The 26485-nt window shown below is 41.7% G+C and overlaps 1 protein-coding gene across 5 annotated transcripts; it reads right to left on the bottom strand.

The window, feature by feature from the left end:
- Window positions 1-492: 492 nt before the first annotated feature.
- GLYR1 (glyoxylate reductase 1 homolog) lies at window positions 493-26439 on the bottom strand. 5 transcript variants are annotated; one of them, XM_030957959.1, is made up of 16 exons: window positions 26352-26439; window positions 24301-24337; window positions 23280-23359; window positions 16348-16486; window positions 15550-15792; window positions 12451-12537; window positions 11522-11578; window positions 10414-10464; window positions 10193-10266; window positions 8370-8469; window positions 7028-7138; window positions 6626-6727; window positions 5468-5630; window positions 4877-5056; window positions 4124-4248; window positions 493-3787 (listed from the first exon to the last, which is right to left on the bottom strand). In XM_030957959.1, exons 1-16 carry the CDS (start codon window positions 26387-26389, stop codon window positions 3713-3715), a joined length of 1662 nt encoding a protein of 553 aa, XP_030813819.1. In that variant the 5' UTR covers window positions 26390-26439; the 3' UTR covers window positions 493-3712. The 5 variants fall into 5 exon arrangements, with proteins under 5 accessions (XP_030813819.1, XP_030813823.1, XP_030813820.1 ...); XM_030957960.1 differs by having other exon boundaries at window positions 3385-3787; window positions 6626-6724; XM_030957961.1 differs by having other exon boundaries at window positions 3385-3787; window positions 15682-15792.
- Between the last annotated feature and the right edge of the window lie 46 nt (window positions 26440-26485).

The raw sequence follows: 26485 nt of genomic DNA, 5'->3' as shown, positions 1-26485 counted from the left end.
CAGAGCTTGTAAACATTTCAGTTAAGGATCATATCTTAGAATACCAAATTAACTGCTGAGTTACTGTTCACAGAATCATGGGATTGCTGGGGTTGACAGGATCCTTAACGCTCATCTCATTCCACCCTCCTGTGATGGACAAGAATCTTCCACTGGACTCAAAAAAACCCAAATGCCAGAAGGATGAATATCTCAGCCCAAAACTTTACAGAAGTTGTCATCAACACCGGAACATTAAAACCAAGGACCCTCCTCTCATCCCAGATGCATGTAGCCCTCTGCACACAGAGCATGGAATTTATCTAAACTTATCCTCTGTAATACCTCACTGACAGTTTCAAGCTTGAGCAATGACTGAAGTGTTCTCAGGATTACTCAGTTTTCAGATGACTTGGTTTTCAGCAGCTCTGAATTTCTAGTGTTCTGAGGAACACATACTTCCTTAATGCCCCAAGACAGCTCTGACAGGCTTTAGAAAATGCCACAAGAACATTCAGTTACCAAGAAAAGTTTTATTCTTTTTGCCAGTAGCTTTGTTAATTGCACAAAAAAAATCTTTGCCATTTAAACATTTTCACACATCCTATTCTGAATGACAAATGTTAATTAAAAACAAGGCAGGAAAATAAAAATTCACAACCTTAATGAACTATGTGATCTATCATTGAGGAAAAAGGAAACTGCTTTTCTTACAAGCTTTCACAAGTGTCACATATTCTCTTTAAAAAGGAGGGAGTTAAAAAAAACAAACTTCTAAAACAAATCTTCATAAAAAGAAACTTTACAGAATTGTCAACAATATTAGGACAACATTTAACTAGCCAGTTTTATTAGAGCATCTCTCAATCCATTGCTTCCCCCACTTCCCTCCCTCAAATCCCAGGCCTACGAACAGACTCAAATCCACATTCAGAGGCTACAGACATAAATACAAGAATCTGAGTGAGACTGACAGCAATCTCAGCTGGCATCTGGAACAGTCTGGATTCCCTCATTTCCATCCCTCCTTTTCAGAGCCACATCAGAGCTCTTTGGTCTCCTCCTGCTTCTCCTGGGCACACCTGTGACTGTACAGCTGTCCAGGCAGCACTGCAGCCACCCTACAGCCACCCACAATGGCTGAAAGCTGCAGTCAGACCCTTCCAGGATAAATTACAGTGTTCAACTAGTCCACATCTGCCACTCCCACAGAAATAACCATCTCAATTCTGGGAACTACAGTATTTCTAGAAACAAACTCTGCAGCAGTGAGCTGCCTTGGGACTGGCCCTTTGAATTCATTATGAAATACCTGTCACAGGACTTGAGAGCTCCTTGGCATTCTCTCTGTATCCAGAGGCAGCACAAACTAACAAAGATACTCCATTACCATTGCTCACACCATTCACGGTCACTCTGGCCCAAGACAGCAGGGACAGGGGTGGGGGGATGCCACTGAACTGGCTCTGCACATGGGACATTACCTCCTTCTTCCTCCCAAAAGATTTTCTCCTCCAGTCTCATTTCCTGCCTCCAAACCCACAACTTCCCTCAGATGCCCACAATGCACAATTCATATGAGAGATTTTTTTTACTGCAGTATGTTTAACAAAGGACTTCAGATGCTAACTGTGGAGTCCTGAGTGGAGAAGAACAGTGTGCCAAAGCAGGTCAATGGTTAGCTATGCTGGCAATTTTACATGCCTTTAGCGTGAATACCTACATACAGAACGGCAGTGGCATTGCCAAAGGAACACAGGTGTAGAACTACCATCGCCCACACACAGTGGCCAACAGGCAGTGAGGTTTGACAGCCCTGTTGCCAGGTGTTCACTACAGGATATAAGTAATGCAGAATACAGCATTAGCCCACAAGGAACAGTCATCACAGGAGGTAAAATACGCAAAGTAACATTTACAGCATAAGGCATTAGATGTTGTGATTCAATGAGTATGTGACAAAATAAGTATGTGACACTTTCTTTCTTTCTTAACAAGGTGTCTCTGAACCATACACACATGCTGCACAAAGCAGGACTGGTAAGAAATCCTAACCCAGGGAAAATTTCCTTACACAGCCATTAAGTTCCTAGGAAAAAAATACGGTGGCAGGGGCAGATGTCAGGAACACAACCTAATTTGAATCTGTCTTCTTTCCTTTCAGAATCCCAGCCCAAGGGAGGAAGGAGATTGTACCACTTGAGAAGTGATTTTGGCCAAAGTTTCTCACTGGCATTTTTCTAACACTCAAATTTAAAATGCAAGAACACTCCCAAAAGGCTAATACTGAGAACTGGAAAAAAAAAAACCCAAACAAACCAAAAACCAAGCCACACTCCGTGCATTTTTTGTGACAGGCATCCTCTGGACTCTGGGTTGCTCTGCTATCTACACTGAGACCATCTCTGATCTCTAGCCTTGGCATCTGCAGTTCATGTCACCCATCTCTAGACTAAAGCTCAGCAGCCGTCTTAGCCTCCCCAATCTCAGTTACTGGTCTTTCTAGAAGTTGGTATCTGGCCACAAGCAGAGTTCACAGATACAGGGAGAAGGCTCATGCTGTGCTATCTTGTACCCAAAGTAGTAACACTAAGAACATGTATGGAAAATCTGACATGTATAAAGATCACTAGGCAGTACACAAAAGTATCCCTGTGAGGTAGGTAACCATCACCCACCTTTATAGATGGGCAAACAGGCTGAGAGATGTGACAACCATGCAAAGGCCAGAGAGTGTGGAAAGGAGCTCAGGAATCTCAATCTCTTGGATCATTCTTCTCTCCCTTTTCAGACTCACCACTCTGCTTGTGACACTGCTGCAATCCAAGACACCTTTGTAATTATTGACTACAAGGGCTAAAAAAACCAAACAAGTAGTAACATAACATAAGCTAAGGCCAGGAACAAGTAAAATCTCTAGCCCAGTTTTATAGGCACTATGTTTGTCTTGCAGTTTTCTATGCAAAGGTGTTACTTTCCAATGATGTTTTGGATGAGCTATGATAAACCTTTCAGGAGCCTCATTGACATAAGCATTCTCCTATTTTCAGTACAGTTTGTGTTCCCTAAGCTGTAGTTGTCTGTACAAGGGGAAGACATGGATGCAATGTGTTATCTTTAACAGTACAGGAATTCCTCCATCAAGGTGGGGAAGTGGAAGTCTAAAAAGAAACTGAATCAAGACAGTGTTGCACTCAACTCCCCTTACCCTCTGGAACTGCCCTTCTCCTCCATGGGAGGTGCCTTGTTCTCTAACAGTGGCTAATTAGCAGGCATGCTCCTCACCTTACTTGGGACCAAGGACTCGAATGATATTCACAGGTAGATGGGATTTATGTCACCCTGTCCCCTTGATGCAGAGAGTCCAACACTTGCATTATTTCACAGCAAAGAAGAAAAGGGATTGTTAGAAACAGCATCTTGGACTAGCAAACAGAGAAAAATTAAAGCAGCCAAGCAGCAGATTTCTGGCAGAGTTGCCTCAGAGCTTCTGAACAATTGCCGCCGTTTCATCTCATGACTGTCAGTGCATGGCATGGATTTTTCTAATTAGACTGCAATCTGAGCCCCCTCCTCCCCCCTCCTGCCACAGTGGAAGGCTCACCACAGCAGGTCTCAAAGTTTGTGTATAAAAGGAAATGGAAAGACAGAGATGAACTGGTCCAGAGTTAAAACCCAGTATCATAATAATATTAATCAATCATCATCGTATGAACAGTAAGAAGGGTGCAGCCTAATGGATGTAGGCCCTGTACACTGCGGACATGTCGTTGTCAGATTGGTCCAATGCTTTTGCTCGTTTATAGACCTAAAGAGAAATCAGAAAAGGATCAGAGCCTGCTCTTGTGTGAAGCCTCTTCCCAGCAGAAAAACTCCTTTGCTGACCACTGCAACCAGAGAATCGCACAGGATGTCAAATATCCAAGTGCAGATCAGAAAATGCCAGGTCTTTGTGTTTCCTGATGTAACATTCTAAGGGTCTCTACAATCAAAACAAATCCAATGCCACCCTAGTCAAAAAATATTTCAATCACTGTTCCCTTGTCTTAGAGATGACATCATTCTTTGATCTGTGTCTCTGATTGACAAATGGCACTGTTGAACAAATGCTGAAGAACACATCTGAACACTGAACAACTCTTACCTCGTTGGCAGCAGCTGCCATGGGAGTTGGGTGGTTGACAGAATCGCCCAGTGCAATAGCTAATCTAAGATCCTTCTGGATGTACTTCAGGTAGAAATCAGGTTTAAAGTTTCCTTGCAAGATATCTGCGGAGAGGAACCCATGCAAAATTAAGCATGACAAAAGTAAGCCAAGCCCGTGCTGCAGGGGGCTGTAATTCAACACCAATCTCTCTTTCCATTGCTGATCACTACTTTTAGCTCTCCTGTTTTTGTACTCTCTATCTTCATCTGCCCACTGACAAAGTGAGCTCAGATTTCTAAGCAGCTTGTTACCCTGCTGCAATGAAATCCTGACTTAAGCCCTAAGCAGTCCTAACTCAGATTCTCAGAAGTCCCAGATAAGAAGGGGAAGGAATGGGAACTCAGCTCTTCATTTACAGAATGCTCAAAATAACCATTATCCCAGGTTGATGAAGATGAGATTGTTATGTTCTACCTTCTGCCACTATCTGAAAAGCTGTATTTTAAGCATTCATTTCCAGAATGCTTAAAATAACCACTATCCCAGGCTGATGAAGATGGGATTGTTATTTTCTACCTTCTGCCACTATCTGAAAAGCTGTATTTTAAGCATTCATTTCCAGAATGCTTAAGATAACCACTATCCCAGGCTGATGAAGATGGGATTGTTATTTTCTACCTTCTGCCACTATCTGAAAAGCTGCTAGATTGTAAAAATGACCTGCAAGAAAACAATGTAAGAGAACTTTACTTTGGCACTTCTGGTCCAGGAAGATGCTGGCAAGTTGTCCCTGATTGAGGATATCCAGAAGGGTCTGCTGGGACTGGCCAGTCACTTGAGCCAAAGTCAGTCCTTCTGCTATTGTTGCCATGAAGCTGCCTTGGACCATGTTCACAATCAGCATCATCTTGGCAGCATTGCCTACTTCACCTGGGAGCGAGACACACCATTGGGATTCCTCCAGAAGAGAAGTAGCAGCCCTGCCTCCCTAGCCCACACAGCAGTAACACTGTTAGATTTCTGTCATCAAGCACTTGGCATCTCTCCCTGGCCCTGAAAGACTTCAGAAAATATTTCCATTTTCCAAGCACTCAAAGGAATGGAGAAATAGTAGGAAAATATGATTTAAAACCAAAAGTATCACAGATCCTCCAAAATAAGCTGGCATTCAAAAAAGAAACCTTAGCCTGCAGGCTCTGAAACTGGCCAAGTTCCAGAGCAGCAAGCCAATTTCCCACACTGCCCACAGAGAAAAGGTGACATATACATCTCAGACTCCTTGCTGAAATTCCCAGTCCTTGCACTAAGAAACTGCTATCAGGCCCTCCACGTTTCAATTACCTAGGAAAAAAGAGGTCTTCCCCATGGCTTGGAAACAGCTGCTGCAGTCCTCGTATAAACCCCTGTCACCGGCGGCCAGGATCACAAGCATTCCATCATTAGAGAGCTGCTGGTTTCCTGAGACTGGTGCTTCCAGAAAGCGACCACCTCGGGACACTATCACCTGGGAGAAGAACATCTCTAGTTAGCTGTGCATGAACAGCAGCAGGAACAGAATTTAGGGTATACCTGCCGCTAAGGACAGAAATTTAAAGCAGAACAAATAGCTCCAACAGGAGAGGAAAGCACTATTGTGATGTATCCTGCAAAGTGTGATTAAGACCAAAAGGGTCCAGGCAAGACCCTCCAGCACCCATCACTACTGTGCATATTTTAAGCAGTTGAACTGACACGCTTTAGTCATGGCACCCTATACTGGCCAAGGGACCAATGTTGAAGGTGTATATGTCGCATAAGAATCCCAGAAGATTGATCATTGTATTTTCCCCTCTTTCCCATAGAGGAAAGGCCTTTGACAGATCTCTTCAGCCAGATGCTTACTAATATGGGTGATCTGCATTCTCCAAATTAATGTTACACACTAGCGCATCAACAACATGTCTACTTAAAACTTGACAAAACCAGTTCCCCTTCCTTGTAAAACCACACATGCTGCCTTAGGGCAGTGGGGAACAAGCAAGATGCCAAAAAAGAAATCACAGATACCACAGCAGAAGTAATCAGAACTCTTCTACAGAAATCCTATAATAATATTTCTATAGAATGAAATGTGAAGGCATTCATTTTCCCCAACCAGAGCACTTAAACTAGCCAGATTTTGCATTTCATCAGTCATTAATCCAGACAGGGTTTTACTCACCAGTTTGCTACCGAATACCAACCTGTCTACAAATATTTCTTAGGGGATCAAAATTTGAGTATCTGTTTGCAATGGTGTCAGGTAACAGCTCTGCCAAATCTACAACTTTGCTGGTATCACCAGGGAACATCTCATCCAACACTGTTTGCTGGTTAAGACTTGACAAAGAAGACTTGTCTTGTTTGCCTGGAACTTGAGACTCTCCCAAGGACCTCTAAAAGTTTTATTACCAAAAGAAACTGAAGAACTTCTGCTGAATGAACATCTGCTGCTGTTAAGAGGCTCAGTTCAGTGATTACCTGGGCCAGCTCTGTGACTGTATCTGCATCCACTGTGGACATATCCACATAACACTTCCCTGGGCGAATCCCCTGCAACACTCCACTTGGACCAAGCACCAGCTGTGGAGAACAGAAGAGCGGTAAAGCAATAGGGTGTCTGCAGAGAAACCCCACTTCTGCAGGAGTCCAGCTGAGCCTGGCACTACAGTGGCAGACCCCCAGAGGGTTATCAGAACCGGTCCTCAAAGACTTCATTTCTAAAATGCTTAATTTTTGTTAGGACATTTATTTTTACAAAGCTGCACTGCTCAGGATGTACAATGACCCAGGCTACTGTGGTTAGCAGGAATCAGAACCGGCATTCAGTGACTGCCATCTCATAGTCTAACCAGCGGGGGTAAAATAAGAGCTAATCCTTACATCCTTTGCTGCTTTTGGATCTGATACACAGGCAAACGTGATGTCACAGGTGGAGACTACTTCAGCAGGGGTTCTTCCCAGCCGTGCACCCTCCTGGATGAACAAATCACACTGCAAAAGGCACAAGTCCAAAGGTAAGACAAATTAAATACAAAGCAAATGGATTCTTTGCATTTTGCTGTAAAAATTCTACTGCTGGACACAACTCCAAAGGAGACAGGCATGTTAATTACACAACTTTGTCATCTTCTGTTGCTTTGTCTACACACACACATATGTGTGTGTGCAGGGCTCTTCTGCAGCTTTTCTGAACAGGTGAAGAACTTTGAAAGAAAGACACAAAGAAATAAAACTCTAAGGTGTAACAGTAAGAATGTTGTGGGTTTGACAAGAAATTATTAGGGGAAAAAAGGAAGATTTAGGGAAAAAATTGGTTAAAGGACATAGCAACATGTGTTACTGGATAGTAACAGGAATATGTACATCTGAGATGAGTGTGTTTTAGAGGGCTGCTGCTTCAAAATCTTAGCTCCTTCTTACCCTATCCCCTCATATCAGCCATGTTTTGCTCTTGAAAAAAATAAATCTTTTAGTCCCCTTTTAACCAAGTAACCACAGTGCCCTTCCTGCTTTGCTATTCCACAGCACCTTGTAACTACCACATCTCCCCCAGCTACCTATATTCCTCCTCCACTACAAAGAGTAACACTGTCTAGTATATAAGTCCAATGCAATATAAGCTCCATTTTCAGTTTGAATACTCCTATAAAGCCCTTCTCCATCCTGGTCTCATGACACAGCAGGTCTTTAACAGAACACTTGTTACCAAATGACCAGCACAACAGATGTAGACTAACCTGCAGCTGAGCAGTGCATCTTACCATACTCTCAATCTCCTGGGATAACTCCCTGCACCTGGCCTTTTTGGCACAATACATTGCATGGTAATTGACATCACCAGTATTTTCATGGCTATTCACAGATGCACAATACACTGACCATGGCTATTCACATCAGCAGTTATTTTCAAAGGCATGTTACATCTCATTCTTCAACACATATAAGGGTGTAATATACAAGAGTGTAATTTTTCTGACAACTCTCTCCTCTCACACAAAAAGGCCGTGGGGTGAGACTGCTGACATAAGAGTGACCACACTAGAACAGACCACAGCTGCACTTAGTCATGCCCACCAACAAGCACATAGGAAACAGGACAAAACAAGGTGGCAAGCATATCCTTGTATTTCTTTGGCATCCCCTCCCAGACACCATTGACAGATGATTCCATGAGATAGAGGGGGTAACTGAATGTTTAGCAGAGGCTTAAGCACATGCCTACCTTCTCAGCAGTCCGGTTCCAGACAGTGACAGTGTGACCCATCTTTAGCAAGTTGGAGACAATCCCACTTCCCATCAGACCAAGGCCGAGAAATCCTATCCTGAGAGTATAGATAAACAGTAATGCAAGAGAAAGCAATCAAGTGTTAGTTTCTCATGGTGCTGGAAATGATGAAGAGCAAACTGGAGCATCACCAGCACAAAAAAATACCCAAACAAACATGTTCTACTGCAACCACAGCTACAATGGACAAATACTGAGCTTTAAAAGCAAGCTGGAATTTATTCTGCTTACCAAGCATCCCTAACAATTTCCTGAAGAAAGTCTTCAGACTGTTTCAGAAGATCACCTAAATATTAAAGGTTTGGATGGTCTGGATTCTTTTTGTTTGTTTGGGGTGGATTGTGTGTGGCTTTTTGCTTACTAAAAATTGCTGTTTGTGTGCTTTCTGTTGACAGTCATTGCTTTACTGAAGTTAAAGGGAACATTTAGAAATGAGCAGGTGCTTCTCTAATTATTAATCTTCTGACTTTAAAACTAAGTCACACATACAATGTTTGCTTGAATAATTGAACGATACATTAGCATCCTAGTTTTGATAAAGTCTAGCTAAGACTACTGTGCTAAGCATCATGCCAGACCAAAGACCTAGTCCCTGTTCTACAGCTGCCATTTCAGACAAAGGAAGAAAGGAAGTATTAGGCCAGTACAGGTCACCATCAGTCCCAGAAAACAGCCTTCCCTTCCTCCCACAAGCTGGAAAGAATTTTGCTCCCTCCATTCAAAAAAGAGAGACTATGCCACCAAGTCCCTACAATCACCTGCAACAAAAATTCCTCTTGCAGATATTGCTGCAAGAACCATTTTACCCATCATGCAGTTTCCCATTAAAACCTAGAGTTTTCAAAGAGATTCTGAAGCATTCAGTTATATCCAAGGTAACATCACAACAAAAGCTACCTGGCAAATCCAGTAGTTAATTCTGCAGAAATAGCCACACTACAGCAGCACCTGTCCTCTCCCAGCTAGCCATGCTGCCTTTTCTCTTTCTGCCCTTAGGGCAGAGCAAATCACTACAGGCTCCTTACATGGCCCAAATAAGATCTACATATTTTCAAGTCTTGAAACCAGCAGAGGTATTCCTTCCTTCACAACCCACCTCTGAGATACACTTTCCTGAGAGACTGTTTTCCCTGAACAGCTTGTTATTTTTGTTCCCCTGCAGTACAAGTGAGAACTGGCATCCCATATGAACTGCCCCAACAGCAAACAGCAAGAGTGGCCTGAACTCAATTTGAACAGAGCAGAAATTACAGGAAGCTCAGGTTAGCCTTCTCTCACTCTATAAAAGAGAATGGGTGTGTTAGGAGAAACCAGAAAGCTCACATGCTACACAGCAAAGTTTTTGTCATGGGAGAACACATCTCCCTCTTTCTTTTGTCTTCTGCATACTCAGGAGAGCGATTAAATGACCCCAGTCAACTAATGGAGAGAGATCCCCTTTTATCTCCCTATCTCATGCAACACTTAGGAATACTGCTGCTAACATCCTGCAGTGGGACCTACTGAAAAAGGCAACTGCAGAAACACTCCGAATTGCAGATGTATCCAGGACAGAATTTACTCTGAATATTGTATTGCACAGCCCCCTTTGAATTTAGCTGCCTCTCTCCCACCTTGTCCCCCAAACAGTTTCACACAAGGAAAGAAGGAATGTGCAGTTAAAGGGAAATTTTAGGTTTATTCATTCTCAGTGACAGGCTGGAGAATGGCTGCATGTGTGAGCTGGGAAGGAAATGGCTGAAGTGTATTGGAGATCTTACTTTTTGTCTGTAGGTGTGATGCTGCCATTGACTGCTGTGCTGTCTGCTGCCTGGATGGAGGTGGATCCTGTCTCCTGAGGGAGTGGGGTGCGGGGACAAGGGCAGGAGGGTGGGGAAGAGAGAGGGGAAAAATAATAATAAAAACAATTTAATGCACAACTCTTGAAGAACTGCAACGCCTCATAACAATAAACATCCATCAAAATGAAGATTTGCTTTACCTCTTCACAAACCTTCAGCTTCTTTGTGATGGCTTGATAGCAGACAGCTGGCTGTATGGAGAAGACAAAGCATTCAGGGGAAGGACAGTGCTGAGTTACTCTGCCGAGCAAACAGACCATATCCTTATTCCACAGAAGCAGGCAGCTCACCCACCCACCACCATCTTCAAACCAGGAAAACTCTGGGGCTTCCCTCAAGCGGAAAAAATAAAACCTAAAATATATTGCAAGATATTAAGATCGTTCTTTCCCACCCTGCCCCAGCAATTCAGCCTGTCTTCTGACAAAGGCACTGCAAATTCCCTTCTGTAGTTCCTATAACAGGCTCCTCTGGAGGCACCAGAACCTAGGCCATCCCTACTCCTAACATTTAGCTCTCTGAAGCCTGCCATGAAGCCTCACATCTACACTCACTATGTCTCTGCAAGTTGTGGAACCAAAACCTTCTGGTTAATATGAGAAGGCATGTAGAAGGCTTTCTACAAATGCTAAGGCAAAGGCTGCTTCTCCCCATGCCGCTTACTGCGAGCTTGTACAGATAAAACTGTTAGCAGCTCTTAATCCTTCTGGCTCTGCCCAGATCCTCAGCGAGATATAAATCCTTTTATGCTTAATTTGATCTTTCCTTTTCCTCCTGATGTTCACTGCTGAATATAAAATCCTGCAAGACTTCTGACTCTCAGGAGATAAACAGGCTGTATTTTACACGGCGCTTTTCTGGTCTTGGAAGTTCTCTTGCAACATTCAGCGAACTGGCAAGCCTATCCAGACAGAGAAACTGACAGGACAACCATCAAAAACAATCATAACAGGATTTTTGAACACAAAAAAAGCTTTTCCTGTCCATCCTGTTCATTCTACACAATTTATTACATCACATCTGTCAAAAACAAGTGGTAGATAATCTTGAATTACTTAAAACTATTCACTGTACTTAATGCTAAATCGCTCTAAATCTTAAGGCTTGGAAGTACTTCAACTAATCTAACTGCAATCCCCTAAAGAAGAGAATTCTGGAGCTCTTTATGCATACTCCCTGTACTCTGTTCCAGCAAAGGGCAGGACTCCAAGCTACCCAGCAACATGATCCTGTCTGCCAAATCCTTACCTTCTCTGTCTGGCTCAGCAGGAAGTGATGAAAGTGTGGATCACTGTCCTTCACAGGCTACAAAGAGAGAAAATATAGCCTCAGAAATAAATCCAGAGAGTCACTGAGTTAGCACAGCACAATTCCCTTGCTCTCCTAAGCTGCATGAGAGCAACAGCATAAGGCGGAAAACATAAAATATATCAGCTGTCACAAGGAACCCGTTTCAATTAAGTAGTTTACATTTTGTTTCATTCTCAAAACCAAAGCCATTCAAACCAAATTCCTCATTTTTGGACATCTGTAGGAAAGAAGCATACAAGCAATATTAACATGGGAGGAAGAAAATTCATCTTCCACTTCTTCCTCTCCCAAGCAAATGAAAACACTTATTTTCCAGGTTCTAAGTAATTCCATAAGACAGCATTCTGGGAATTGACTGGAGATTGTCACATGCCAAGCAAACCCATCCTAACAGCAACAAGGACTGAAGGCCCAGATCCCTCATCTCACCAGTGAGCATCATACATACTAGCCTGGAATCACACTGCTCTTACTCTGCTTTACTGATCACTCATTCATTCAACAAAATCAAAAGGCTTTCAAAAGCTGCTTTGTGAAGGAAATCAAATGTAAGCACCCCATGCGATAGCATTCAGACAGGGAGAGACTATCCAGATCACCTCCACTCCTGGGAAGTCAGTCACAGAAATGCTTTTGAAACAAGAAGTGTAAACATTAGTACAGCAAGTTTAGTGTGAATCTGCAAGTAGTTCCACAGAGACAGAAATCTCATTTCCCAGCATACTTCTGAACTATCTGGGTTCAACTTTGTTATACTGCAGTATGTTCATACACAAGAAGGTAAGATCAGGCTGTCTTACAGCCAGACAAAAAGCTCTAGATTTGCTGCCACAAACTCAGAACTTAGACGTTGTAAAGCTTCTCACCTCACTCACACTCGGTGGCCATTTAAATCCAGCCACTGTTCCAGTCATCACTCTCTTCACTGTACTTGACTCTGGAATTGTGAGGTCCTGAAGAGACAGAAGAAGGATCAGAAAGAGCTTAAAACCTGGCTCAGGAGCGGGTCACAGCATGATGATCATTCGAACACACATAGAGAGCTCCGAAAGCACTACAAAAGCCTTCAATTTCACAGGCCTTTCCATGAGCATTCATATTCAAACACGGAGTATTAGCAATACAGGTGAGGTGAGAAAAGCATCAACTGCCAGTTAAAGATTTCAATCAGATTTATGGCTTCTGGAGAGTCCATTCTTCATACCTAAGAGGAATCACTGCATTTGTGCACTTATGCAATGAGCAGAAAACAAACATGCTTGATCATGTACTTTCCTCTGGTGGATGCAAAATGCTTAACAAATGAGTGAAGAACATCATTACAAGCAGAGGTCTGAAAACTTTTAATCCTACCCTGTCACCACAGAATAGCCTACCTGTTATCAGAACCTTCAAAGCATAAGATTGACAGCCACATCTGCTCAAGTTTGCAGAATCCATGAGACAAACTGGTATGTGGGCTGCCCCATCTGCTCCACAGGCCCCAGTCTGTAGTGTCATGATAGTACTTAACATACTGGGGCTTTTACTGTTGAGCAGATTAAACTTTATCTTTTATTTCCCCAAAACATATAGGTTAAAATAAGCGTCTATGCTATAGGTCATCGATATATGCTATAAACATCTAGGTTTTTATGCTACATGAAGAGAATGCACAGGACTTCTACATAATACGTGCTGTCTTCCTCTGACGTGAGGGTTCAGACATGGAGTCACATTACCTCCCCTCTGAAATTACTTCCTGAAAATACACAATATACCTTAGCATCCACACAGAAGCACAAGAGAAGAACACTGTTTGCAAAAACAGAGTAAGACTCCTGGAGGAGTAACCCAGAACGATGCAACTGTCCAAGGGTTAGCAGGACAATGCAGACATCAGTCTCCAGCCTTGTAGTGTCTAGGGAGAGTCCTGCAGACTTCAGCTGCTGAAGTGTGGATAAAACCTGCTTTGATACCTATGAAGTTCTGCTGCTCCTTCAAATATATTCATATAAGCTTAAACATAAGAGTATGTAAATGATCATGTAGGGCCATAGAGCCTTTCTAGACAGAGCACACCTCAGCAAAAACCGGATTCTTGATTTTTATGCATTCTTATTACTTGGAATGCCAGAATTTGGACTGGGACAGAGGAAAAAAACCACAAATCCTAGGATCATATTAATTCAGGACAACAACATAAATGTTTTCTACTCTAGGGCTAAGAACTTGAGGAATTTATGAGAACCAGGCAAGAAGACAAGATTTTAAAATTATTTCATAGGCTGAAAACCAGTATTAAGGCAGTACTGTTATATTTTCATAGCAATTATTTTATTTGTTACTTGCAAGAAGCTAAAAGGCTTACTTTCCTACCTTATCCTGCTTAATTTCCTGGTTTGTGGCCAGGAAGTCATCACACAGCTGGCCACCACTGTGTGGCAACTTTAAAACCAGTCTGCTTGTCATGTGCCAGTAAAATAATGTCAACTACCACAATTAGCTCACTCAAAGCACTCTGATGTCCTGAGGTAAATAACACAGTAAAACCTTAGAACCTATGCATGCAATGTGTCAGCACAAACAGAATTCTCCCAGCCATTAGTTTTGATTAATTTTGGAATTAATCTAGCTCAAAGACGCAGAATCATTTTGTAAGTGAAAAAAAGGTCTTGTGGCTTATTTAAACAGAAATATGTGGAGACACAACATGCTTATAGGAAGACACTTAGAAAAGTGAAAACTATGTTGCCAATGAAGCATTTTCCTGCATCAGCCAAGACAAGTTCTGTAATTGTTAGTTTTAATTCATAAATATGCATACATTTCTCCCCTCCTCCAAACTCCCTCAATAGAAGAAACTGATGGGATCTGTTACGCAGCCTAATTTCACAGACATTGGTGCTAAAAAAGAACCAATATTTTCTTTAACTGCTTAGGAATTGGACTTGATGATCCTTGTGTGTCCCTTCCAAATCAGGATATACTATGACTCTACTCTATGATGCCTTCACAGCTAATATATGAGATGACCAGCTTCATTTTGCTACATCAAGATAGAGTCTGCTGTTCAGCCAGTGAAGGCCAATCCATTCACAATTCCGGAGAGCAAGGACCACCATCTTGACTTGCATCCTGACTGAAAGAAAAGACTGTGAAGCACATCGTGATCTCCTTGAAGCACAGATGAGCAAGCACGTTGCCATACGGGGTTTCAGTTGAGGTCTCCCAGTTGTCTTCAGGTTTAGTCACTGATGAAGGATATGACTTGTAATAATCCACCAAAATAAATATCCATTTGGAATAGGAAGATCTAGACCACAACAGTGACTTCCATAATAAAAAGGCTGGAACTCTATATGAGGGTAGACAAAGTGCTGCCACAACATAGAGAAATATCAGGAAAGTAGTAGGAATAAAATATTAAGGCTCCTTCAGAATGGATGATGGGAACATATCCTAAAGCACAGAAGCTGAAATGAAGACAATTCTTCTGGTGGATTCCCCAAGGCCACGAACTTCTTCTTTAAGCCCTAGCCCTCAAAGATATCTCACTCTTTTTGAGTACTGAGGTTGAAGTTGAGCAACTACTTATCACCTGATCATACGAAGTAGATGAGATGGGAGAAGTCAGGAGCCAGATGAAGACCCACATCTCTTTGCTAATCCTTCCCACACAAACTGAACTCGAGGGATGACAAGACGAAAGAATGGAGTCTCCTGATACAGCTTTCAAAGCCCTCTCAAAGATACAAACAGAGCCACTCACAGCAACTAACTGCTAAAAATCACAAGAAGAATCAACAATATGCTTGCCAATTGGTATCAGGCAGCCAAATGGTCTAGATGTAGCAACACGGAAAAGCTTAAAAAAAAGGGATACTGAACTGATTCTTCCTGCTGGCCTGTTAGTCAAGGTGCCAGTCAGACCTCAAGTCCAGCTGCCAAGTCCACGGGCACTGGCGGACATGCACAACACAAACCTTCTCATCCTTGGGTGGACGCCCCCGTTTTCGGGGGCTCTGATCCTGGGCTCTTTTCAAGGGTGATTTTGATCCTCTCTCTGATGAGACAGAAGAAACCCTCTTTTTTCCTTCCCCCGTGCCCTTCTTCACCTTTCCTTCAGACAAAATGGCTTTGCGTTTCTCTTCACCAGCAGATTGCTTGCCTCTTTCTTCACTGGAATTACGCCGATTCTTCTCTTCAGTGGAGTTATGGGAAGACGCCTGAGAGATTATAGAATAGAAGATGGTAAGGAAAGAAGAGAAGAGATGGAATGATTTTCATGCAAAACCAAGGATGTGAAGGACCCCGTGCTGATTACTACCAAGTAAAACAACAGCACAGTAACTTGAAAACTACGTATCTGTTAGACCTTGGGAGTTGGTGAGTGAAGTTCCTGGTTAGTTCTCCTGCAAAAACACATCAGTTTAAGTAAGCATGTAACAGAACAGGCCACCTGAAGACTTGCCAGGACCGTGTGCACTTCCAATATACTAAAGACAAGATTAGTTGATACCAAATACTTAAGACACAAGTAGATCAATTAGCCCCTTCAGTTTCTCCATAATTTAATAATCAAATAATCACTTTTCCCCACCAAACAAGATTTAATGGGGAAGAATAGAGGATCAGAAATAAACCCCAAAAACCAAAGGAAGAAAAACCCAATCCTCCTCAACTTGTAAGAGGCAACTAACTCCTTTCACATAACAAGGCATCTAATCATCATTCATGCCAAAACCTGTTTTAATGCATACAGTGAAAAAGAACCCACTCACCTGGTCCTTGCCTTTGGTTTTTCTAAGAAACTCCTCTACAGCATCCACAGCTTGCTGGAAGCGCTTACCCTTGTTAATCTTTATCATTTCCTCTTTGTGAGGGTGATAAGGCTTCAGCTGCTCCACTTTGATCCAAGCACTTGAAACAAAAAAAGAAGCTAGTTATATTTTCCAAACCGCAGCCTTCTAAATCCTCCTGCTTTGAGAAACACACAGCTACACTTTCTCCCCCAGCTCTACTGATGACAACAGCCCAAACTCACTTCCTGTCTAGAAACTGAAGGGCTGCTATTACTGAATTCACTGAGAATTTTCTTCTGGCACTTTCGTTACTTCTTAAGTTTTATGTCCTCTCATCCTAGCACTGTCCCCCTCTAAGCATTATTCTCTACTGACAAAACAGCTTTTGGATGTGATCACAAGACGCATTTAAAACAATGGCAGCCCAATGACTGCACTCATTTCACCATGAGGAACACCCACAGACCCACACTTCCAGGTAAAGTAGGCAATATCACCAATCTACTCGAGAGCAAAGTTCACCTAACAATTCTCAGCTATCAATCCCTGGTTCAAATATATTGAGCAGACAGGTGTCTAAAACACTGTAGGAAAAAAACTCCAAAATTATGTATTCTCACTATAGAGATGAGACACAGATTTAATACAAAAGCAACAGCTCATTGCTGAACTGATTTCTGATGTACCCAGGTATTCTGCATGAAAACAACAATTTTGGTTTTGAGAAAAAATAACTATTTCCTTTGCCTCTGACTGGGGCAATCAGACTTTCTCTTGTCCCCTGGTACTTCTATGTTACATAGACTATCCACGAATATAGGTTTTAAATATTCCCCAGTGCAGTCTAGCTTCTGCAAGCAGATGAAGTGATTTAAAGGCTGCATTTTCAGACACTGTATAGTTAAACTGAACATGAAGATTGAAACAACAAAAAATAATTGTAATGTTTTGTTGAATATTGATTGTTTCTCCTCTCTTCACAAAATAAACTCTAAAACTAAAAAATATTAAGACCTTTCTCCTCACTGGCAATAGCAATTGTTTGTAAATTGCTTGTAATCAGGAATCAACTTTATTAAAGTAGAATGAAACATTTTGGGCCTCACTTGCAGAGACAAGACCTGCTAGAACCTACTGGAAAATGCCAGCATCCTTTCCAAAGAACCCAGTGCTCCGGCATGCAAAGCTGAATCCTTTCACTTTGTTTACGTTGTTTTTTTAAGAACTGACTTTATATAACAAGTCAAATCATTGCATTCAGACTAGAATCTGAGTCCAGCAGCTATTCAGGGAATCTCTCACAGCTGCCCAGGCATTACTGTGAAACACACCTTAAAGTTATCATACACTGTAAAGCCTGCCTATATGACAAACAGTGACAAACATCCCTGTGTACCACAGAGCACTAGCTCATGAGAAGCCTTTCATTACATGTATAAAGGAAACAAAATTTTGGACCACAATATCAAAAAACATGTTAAATGTTGTTGCAGGACTGAATTTCTAAATAAAAATAAGTTATTTTCCCTCAAGGCATTCTCTTAGGTTTCTGCACATCCTATCACTCCTCACTGCACAGGTTCATTAGTTTCCTTTCTCATTCCTTTTCCTTTGGAATGGAGAAAGCCCAAAGTACAAAGCTTTTTCTGGTTCCTAGCTTCAAAGGTGTATCTTGGCACTTGTGATACACCAGGACAAAGAACTAGAGATCTCAGAGACAAACTAATAAGTGAAAAACAATATTAAATGCTGCCTCAGTTAAAAATAAACTTAAAAACAAAAAAACAGAGAAAAAATTAAATTGGTCTTTTCCTGTCCAATTTTTTTTATGCATCACCTACTCAGACAACCTTCTATAAGAGATGAGTATCTTTTGACACCAATGTCCACAAACCAATTACATGCAGTGTTTCAAGCACTGAAATCAAAAGAACTTTTCACCAAACAAAATTATTCATGTTTATACACAAGATCTCAATACTCCCAAGGCCAATGAAGCCCAGTATTTAGATCAGCCTCAAGTATACAACACATAAAATTAATTACTGTTTCTCTCCTGATTCAGCAATGAATCAATGCATGAAAAGAACATTAGCGATGACACTGAAGATGTCATATTTAAGATGACATTGCATTCATACTGCTGCACAGTCACCCGGCAACTCTAAAGAATGGGCTACGTGGAAAGTGAAAACATGTAATAAAAATACCTATTAGCAATGGCTTTCTCTTTTCATTTCTCCACACTGTTCCTCATCGTCTCCAAAATACCACTCTTAGAAAACCACTGCTCATGTCAAATTCACATTATGAACATGAACAATAAGCAAAACTTAGAATAAGCAGAGACAAGTACGAAAGTGACCTGCAGTTACACAGAAACAGTGGCACAGATAGACGCAGAGACACCAGATTGAAATCCATGGCACAGGCATGGCAAAGGCAAGGAGATCTTCAAACCTTCACCATCCCAGCCATTCTCTTCCTGTCTACAGATACCAACTCTTATGATAGGCTGCAGAAATGAGGTGGAAGAATATCCACCAATCTTCGTTTTTTGCAAACCATATAGCTAGGGATGGAAAACAGTAGCACTGTATCTCCAAATTTCTGTTTACCACAGTCTGGGAAAAATTTTATCACTTTAGACTGTAGCACTTTAGATGCCCACACTCAAATGCTAACATAACCAGTTCGAAAAGTCAAAAGAAAATTTCTTAGTTATTTACAAGACCAGTGTGTGTGAGCATACAACAAATCAAGATGGATTTCCTTTGTTAAAAGGGAACATCCCAACCCTCATAAATTAAGTAACTCAACTAAACTCTGCAACTTAGTACATAAACTCCTAGGAAAAAAATACAAAAATGACTATATCATACTAGAATAAAAGAAGGTATATTTAGAAGAAATCCAGAAGCAGGGCAATACTGAAGGAAATTTAAGTATTAGGTTTTTCAAATTTGTGCAATAAAATACCTCCTCAGTACGAGACGGAAGAGTTTTGTCTGTAGTGATTTTCAGCTATGGTACTGTGCCTGCAGGGATGTTGAACAGCATTCCAGCTGGTTCTGCTACAGCCACACAGAGCTCTGCATGGGATAATCAGCCTCACTGAGAAGTACCAGGAACACAAGTTCACCCACTCCATCAGTTCAGCCCATCCATCCAGACCCTCAGACTACTAAGGTGTATTTCCAACAGTTGGCAAATTTAAAGCAAGTGTTTTCTCATGTCAGGACCTGAAAGAACATTTCAGAAAGACTACCTCCTGAATCTACTCTCTCCTTGAAAACCAGGGAAAACAGTGGCAAAAGAAAAAGGTAGGTGCTTTCATCCCAACAGGACATGGAGGATGAAAAGGTAATGAGCGCTGTGTTAAAATTACTGTGCCTGATGGAAACAGGCTGCAAATTATTACATTTATCTTCGATTGCAAGCTTCCTCTATTTTTTCCCTTAATATATAAAATCAGGAAGTGCCCCTTGACCCCACCATATTTAGTTTCACACAGATGCTACAAAAGGTTGTAAGGAAGAATGGGCTGTCACAGCTTCCTGTTAAGACTGTGATATACATGACTTGCAAGTCCATTTGGCTATCAGGGAATACCAAAGGGGGAAGAAAGGTGAATGGCTGTGTTTGTACACACATCTCTGAAGGCTGCAGGACCATCACTAGTATTTCTATAGAATCACAGTAGAAAGATACTTTCAAAGCAATTATATCTTAAGTTTTAACAAATATCATAATGAATTCCTAAGCAGGCTAAAAAATGTAAAACTATTTTTAACTGCATGACACACATCAAGAAAGACTTGCGGGCCAGCTAGTCTATTAGTTTTAACTACTAAAAGCAATAAATGCACATACATAGCAAAATAAAAGTTCTTACTTGACTACTGAAATATCTACAAAGATTTCCTACAACAAAACTGTAGCATGGAAATAAAAATAAACGGGGATTTTAAATACTATCTGAGAAGCACAGTTAGAAACACAGATAAGAGGTCTAAGTTCCACTTCTAAACTAAATCAAAATTGTTGTTTAGATTCCTGTAATGATGTTGTTATATGCTTGTCAGGTCTAGAGGCAGGAAACATCAACTGTTCTTGATTTTAGATACAGAATCCTTTTAATGTGACTTACTTTAAGAAGAGACACTCAGAAAAACGACTCCTAGGCAGACTAGAAAAACCACCTTATCAATTTGGAGAACAAGGTAATAAAGAGACATTACATGATTGTCTTAATTGCACACAATCACTTAGAACAGAACATGGGTATTACATCACTACTATGAACATCAGGTGGCTTTCACTGTGGGAAAGCATATATGTACTTCACAGTTTAAACATAAGCAAAATCTGCTTCCATGGGTAGAGAATTCTTACCTTCCAGAAAACCCATTCCTTCAAAAGTAACAGAAGAAACTAACACCACCAACACAGCACATGGAGTACAGTGCTCTGTAGAAAATTTATCAAAAGCCAGGATTTAGAGCACAGTCAGAATGCACTCATGTCTCACCTCTGTATGTTGGGCCAAAAGTACTCACAGCTTTCCAGTTAATCTATTTCCTTAGTCACTGCATCATTCCAAAGGCCCAGTACACGGTAATACTCAATTTGCAGAAAAAGGAAAACGCATTTCCCCTGTGCTGTAGCCTGAGCTAGCCATAATTTCACAAAAACCAAAACTTATACACTACACCAAAACCACTGCCAAACTCATCAGTATGCTTTTATTTACCCTTCTGCTTTGCTCATGTACATCAATTTTTACCTCTAAACATCTTTCTCCTTAAACTTTAGTATGACAAACCAAAGCCACATGAGTCAGTGGGGAACAATTTGCACGAAGCCTGGAACAGGAGCATTTCTGGCCACAGAAGGCACCTAAGAATCCTCAGAAGGAAGTAAGCCTAAAATAGGGTCTGACACTGCCTACCTCTTGACAAGCTGGCTGGCAAGAACCCTCAGAAGTTCATGGGAGGGACTGTACCCAGCAATCAGCATCGCCTTTGCCTTATATGCACTGGACAAGAGGTGAACAGCCGATGACCAGATCCTCTCCTGTTCAACCTCAAAGGGTAAGGCAGTAATACAAGAGCTGCAGCAATGGATCCATGGTACAGAAATGCCACCATACAGTGTGAACATGGCAGAAGAAGTGAGGTGCTAAAAAAGAAGCTATATGCACTAGACCATCAGTATTGGTAAGTGCACTCCTCATCTCCCCTTGAACAGTGACAGCTCTGCACTCTGCTGTTCCTCAGGCTGTTCATAAGGTGGTGACATTCTCTCAGTTACCTTCCAAGTCCTGTTTATACACATACCTGAAAAATGTATTTGCCAAACCCACTAGTTTACTTGTACAAAAGATTTCCTCTTCATCTTCACATTTGAAGTGAAATGATTTCTATTTTTCCTGATTATGCTCAAACACAATCAAACATACGAGAACTTTCTCAGGCAACACACTGGTTAGAACAGCACAGCTCCAACCAGTACATCCTTCTGACATTCCAAGTCAGGACAGAAGAAGCACACAAGCTTCTGTCTCTTGTCTCTATCAACATTATTTGAAAGAAAAGTGATAGTCTTTATTTCTATTCAATTTTCAGGTACAGTGTGCCAATCAAAGCAAGCAAATTTCTAATTCTTGATTATTTAGCATGACACAATTAAATTTCACAAGCTGGAGATGCGGGGAAGGGGCTACACTACAACAACCATACTATTTCACTGTGCCAGATGACCAAATTTGCCCTGGGCAGAGCTCTAGAATCTTGTAATAAATCCCAATTATTTTGCAGCAATCATGTTATTAATCTCAGCTACAGTATCCAAGATATTTGACCATTTGTCTTAATACCAAAAAAATCTGTACTTGAGTCAATGTGAAATACAAGAATTGAAAACAAATAATTAGGACAGAAATAATCCACTTCAACTCAGAATTTATTAGCTCAAATAATCATATTTAATAACACCACCAAAAAACGTTCTCTGGCCTCAAATCAACCTTCATCTACCTCAAATTACTAGAGATTCAAACATTCCCATTACTATGTGGCATTCACTACTCCTCCATCAAATTTAGACCTCATTTCTTAATGGAAAAATATTTTAGTATTATGCAAAAAAAATTTAGCAGTGAAAAATAGTTTCCTTAAGAGACATTCACCAAATGGCCCCAGTTCTTGTCATCTTTCTTCCTAAAAGTAATGGGGTTTTTAGTCTTCCACAGAGATTTCCAATTTTCTTCTTTATTCCATGACTTAATAGGAGAAAATAAAGAGGAAAACTGAAAAGTTATCAAAATAATTTTCAGTTTCATGAAATATCCAAGTTCTCAGGGGCCTTTTTCATTGGGTGTTTTTACCTAGTTTGTAATCATTTAAATGTAAGACAACTATAATTTTGTTCACATTTGAAATCATTAAATTCTGCTTTGCAAAAAGGAAGTCTAAAAGTTTTGGCTCTCTTATACTGTGAAGTCTTACAAAAGCACAGCAAGAATGTTTTCAATCAGCATGTAGGACAGTACATTCTTTCACAAATGACAATTATATAGTTAATTTTATTCCTCTGGCAGCAAAAACAAAAATACTCTGAGCTGTACCTTTCTCATTACATGCTAAAATCTGACACAGACATGTCACACCTCAAAGTGGTGAGCTATCATCACAGCAACTCAAATCCTAAAGCTAAGTTTTTATACACTTCATACACCTCAGTGAGCAGCTATAGCGTGCAATAATAGTTGAATTTCTTTTGTTGTGTGGTTCAAAGGGAATCCTTTACAATGTTACATTGCACTGTAACATTAGTAAATATTTCTTCCACAAAAGATCCACATTATGTGGTACAATATTTTCCCCAGATGAAAACAAGGAGGTACATACTGATCTTCTGTTCCAAAAAACTTCACGAAGAAGCACTTTTTTCCTCGAGGTTTCTTCAGATCTTTAGGCGGGTTAACAATCTAAAGGCAATTAGAAATCATAAATAAAAAGCACATAGTGACAATTTTGTGATTTTACCACCCAGTGTTCAGCTATTATAGATTTTTTAAAAATCTGATTAGGAGGATAACTTGCATAAATAAAAATTTGTTCCACTTAGGTAACCTCAAGAATTTAAACTTTGTCTTTACTCACAGAATAAACTGCTTATCAACTTTAAAATGTTAGTAAGGAGAAAAGCTATCATTCAGCTACAAGGTGACACCTGTAGAGGAGCCTGGTGTTAACTTGACCCAATGACCAAATGTTTATAGTTGTCAGCCACACTGACTATTCTTTTACCTGACTCATACTGTTACCTCAGCATGCTTAGCCCTCATACAACATATAAGATAAAAGAAAGGTCTTTCTGAGAAGTAGAATGAATAGAAATGACATATAAAATTCCTTTTTAAAAATCTTTCATCTGAAAATATCCCAACCAAACCAGAAGTAGGATCAAACTACCCTAGATAATTCTCAAAAATGACAGCTCTAAAACAGTATCTTGAGAAGCCAGACTCCTTATTTCCATTACTTAACACAGTACTGTTAGCCAACTTACTATGGAAGAAAAGAAACATGTCTTGCAGAAAGTGACAGGGATTAAACAACTAAATTTGGGAAACACAATCAGTTCCAGAGCTGGGTCTCTGTTGGCTTTTCATTCCACATGAACTACCAGCTCTTACTGACAGACTGAGATAACATATCAAATAAAGCCCTAAACCAGTTCACACTTTAGATTTGTGGGGTAGATGTGTAAAAGAACAAACAAGAAAACCAGTATTAATCTACAACTGAAATGCTTTCAAGCAAAGCTTTCCTTACACAGAAGGAAAACACAAAAAAAAAAACCACACCCAAACAAAAAAAAAACAAAAAAACTAAGAAAGCAACAATAAATACAAACAAACCTCACCTTCCCCGGCCATGGAGGGTAACGGCCAAGCTTCCCCCTAGAGAGAAAAAAAAAAGAAATTATTAGACACTAGAACTAGAGAAAAAACTAACTATCCCAATGCCTGCTTTTTCATATTATGTCACACTTTTCATAATAAGAGAGTTACAATTTGCAGTCAAAACCTTCTGTTCAAGGCAGGACACACGGCTGACATCTGCACCTAACTCAGGTCTCTGGACAGTCTGTTTGACCTTGCTGAACTGCCAGAACTGAAGAGAAGAGTAGCAGTAACACAGTCTGCAAGATACAAGAGTAATAGGCACTGCAGCGCCATAAGAGTGGAGATTTCTTCACATGGAACTGAAAAAACCACTGAGACAGGCAATGAGACCAAAGTTCAGGTTGAGAACTTCTATCTACCTGTCTAGAGCAGTTGGTGAGCAGAGCAGCCACCAACTCCCAGCACAGAAAGCTAAGGTTCTGATTCGTACAGAAAGGCATTAATAGCAGGATCCCCTCAACAGGTGTTCCGGTTATTATCACTTTCTTCAGGTGCTCACCACCACACTAACTGAAGATATGAAGACCCATAAAAGAAAGGCAGAAAAGCTTACTTTCTACACTTGCAAATGTTTCCATTATGAAAACTAGGCAATACTAGAAATAATCATAGAGGAGGAAGAGACATTAGTTTAGCCCTCAGCTCACCAGCTTTCCTGGTGAGCTTTACCCTTATTTCACCCTTGTCACTGACTTGCGCTGCAGTACTCACAAAACCCCATTAGTAAGTGTCTTGCAAGAGACGAGCAAAGAACCTGTGGGACCCAACAGCTCCTGACACAAAACTTCTCAGCAAGTGGCACTGTAGCCCGCTGAGATGGCAATGCTACACAGAGGATTCAGAAGCCAGGGGCAGGCAGCAACACTGCCAAGAGCTGTGACCATGACCGTGTCTCATATTCAATGCTCCCCTTACTGTACTGAGAAAAAAATTCAGCAAACCCTTTCTGCTGTTGCTGTCTGATTGTTAAAAGTTCCCTGCAACAGCTCTAGAGACACCATCTGGCTGTCACGTACAAAACTAAAGCAGGATAATCTGCATTCCAGCACTGAGAGCAACACTCCACAAATTCTCATCTGAAATAAATATGCTAAAAGTAACTAATCTTTACTTACTTTGCTATATAAATTAGACAACTTCTCAGCACTGTAAATTTTTCAGATGAGAGCAGCAGTTGTCACAGTCTGAAGCACAGCCTTCTTTTTATCTGGGTTATCAGTATAAATGCATGCATTTATTCACATGTTGGAAATCAGCTACTTCTCTGAGCTCTGGTAGGACAGCCTAGCCCATCCAGCACAGCGAAACCTATGCACTTAATCGGTGCTTACAGGGCGCGGTGGAATGCTCTCACTTCTCCCCACCGGGAAACACAAAATCACAGCTCTGACTATCTGAAGGTAAGATCGCAGTGACAAGGGGAAACGGCTTCTGGGGGTTTCCATAGGGACACCTCAACCTGCAACGAAACTGGACTGTTGTATTGCTTCATTAAAGCACTGCCAAGAAACGGTGCGTGGCTCTCCATAAACACTTTCTATCTCTAACCCTTCTTGCATCCCTCGGGAGGTGAGCCCGGGCTTACAAGGGAACCCCGCAGCGCTCGTCCTTCCGTCCCGCTTCCTTCATCCTTCCATCTGACACAGCTTCCGTCATGCGCCGCCCCCGCCAGCCTCCCCAGTGCCGGCCCGGTGCCCTGGCTCCGGGCTGCCTCCCGCCGCTCCTCCCACACTGCCCGAGGGACGGCAGCGGCGATACCCTCAACCCGGCAGCAGCCCCACCACTGCACTGCCCCGCCCTGCCAAGCCCCACCCTGCCCACAGCCGCTCTCCGAAGTCACCGCGGGCTGACAGCGCCCAGCCCGGCCCAGACCGACTCGGCTCCCGCTGCGTCGCTCCCAGGGCCGGCTACAGCCCCGCCTGCGTCTCCGCAGCCGCAGCCTGATTCCGCTAAAGGCGCCCGGTCCGCCATGCTCCGCGGCCGCCGCCCAGCCTGCGCCGCCACTCACCACACCAGATCTCCGAGCCTCAGACTCACGGTCGCCATCTTACCGACACGGACCGGCCGGGCCGCGCGGGGGCTGCCGGGAGCACGACCAGGGGGAGGGGCGCGGTGGCCGCGCCCATTGGGCGGGCTCATCAC

Source organism: Camarhynchus parvulus, chromosome 14 (genome assembly GCF_901933205.1).
Source record: "Camarhynchus parvulus chromosome 14, STF_HiC, whole genome shotgun sequence".
Classification (NCBI taxonomy): domain Eukaryota; kingdom Metazoa; phylum Chordata; class Aves; order Passeriformes; family Thraupidae; genus Camarhynchus; species Camarhynchus parvulus.
The sequence above is the reverse complement of the archived record's forward strand: the minus strand, read 5'-3'. Positions and strand labels throughout refer to the sequence as shown.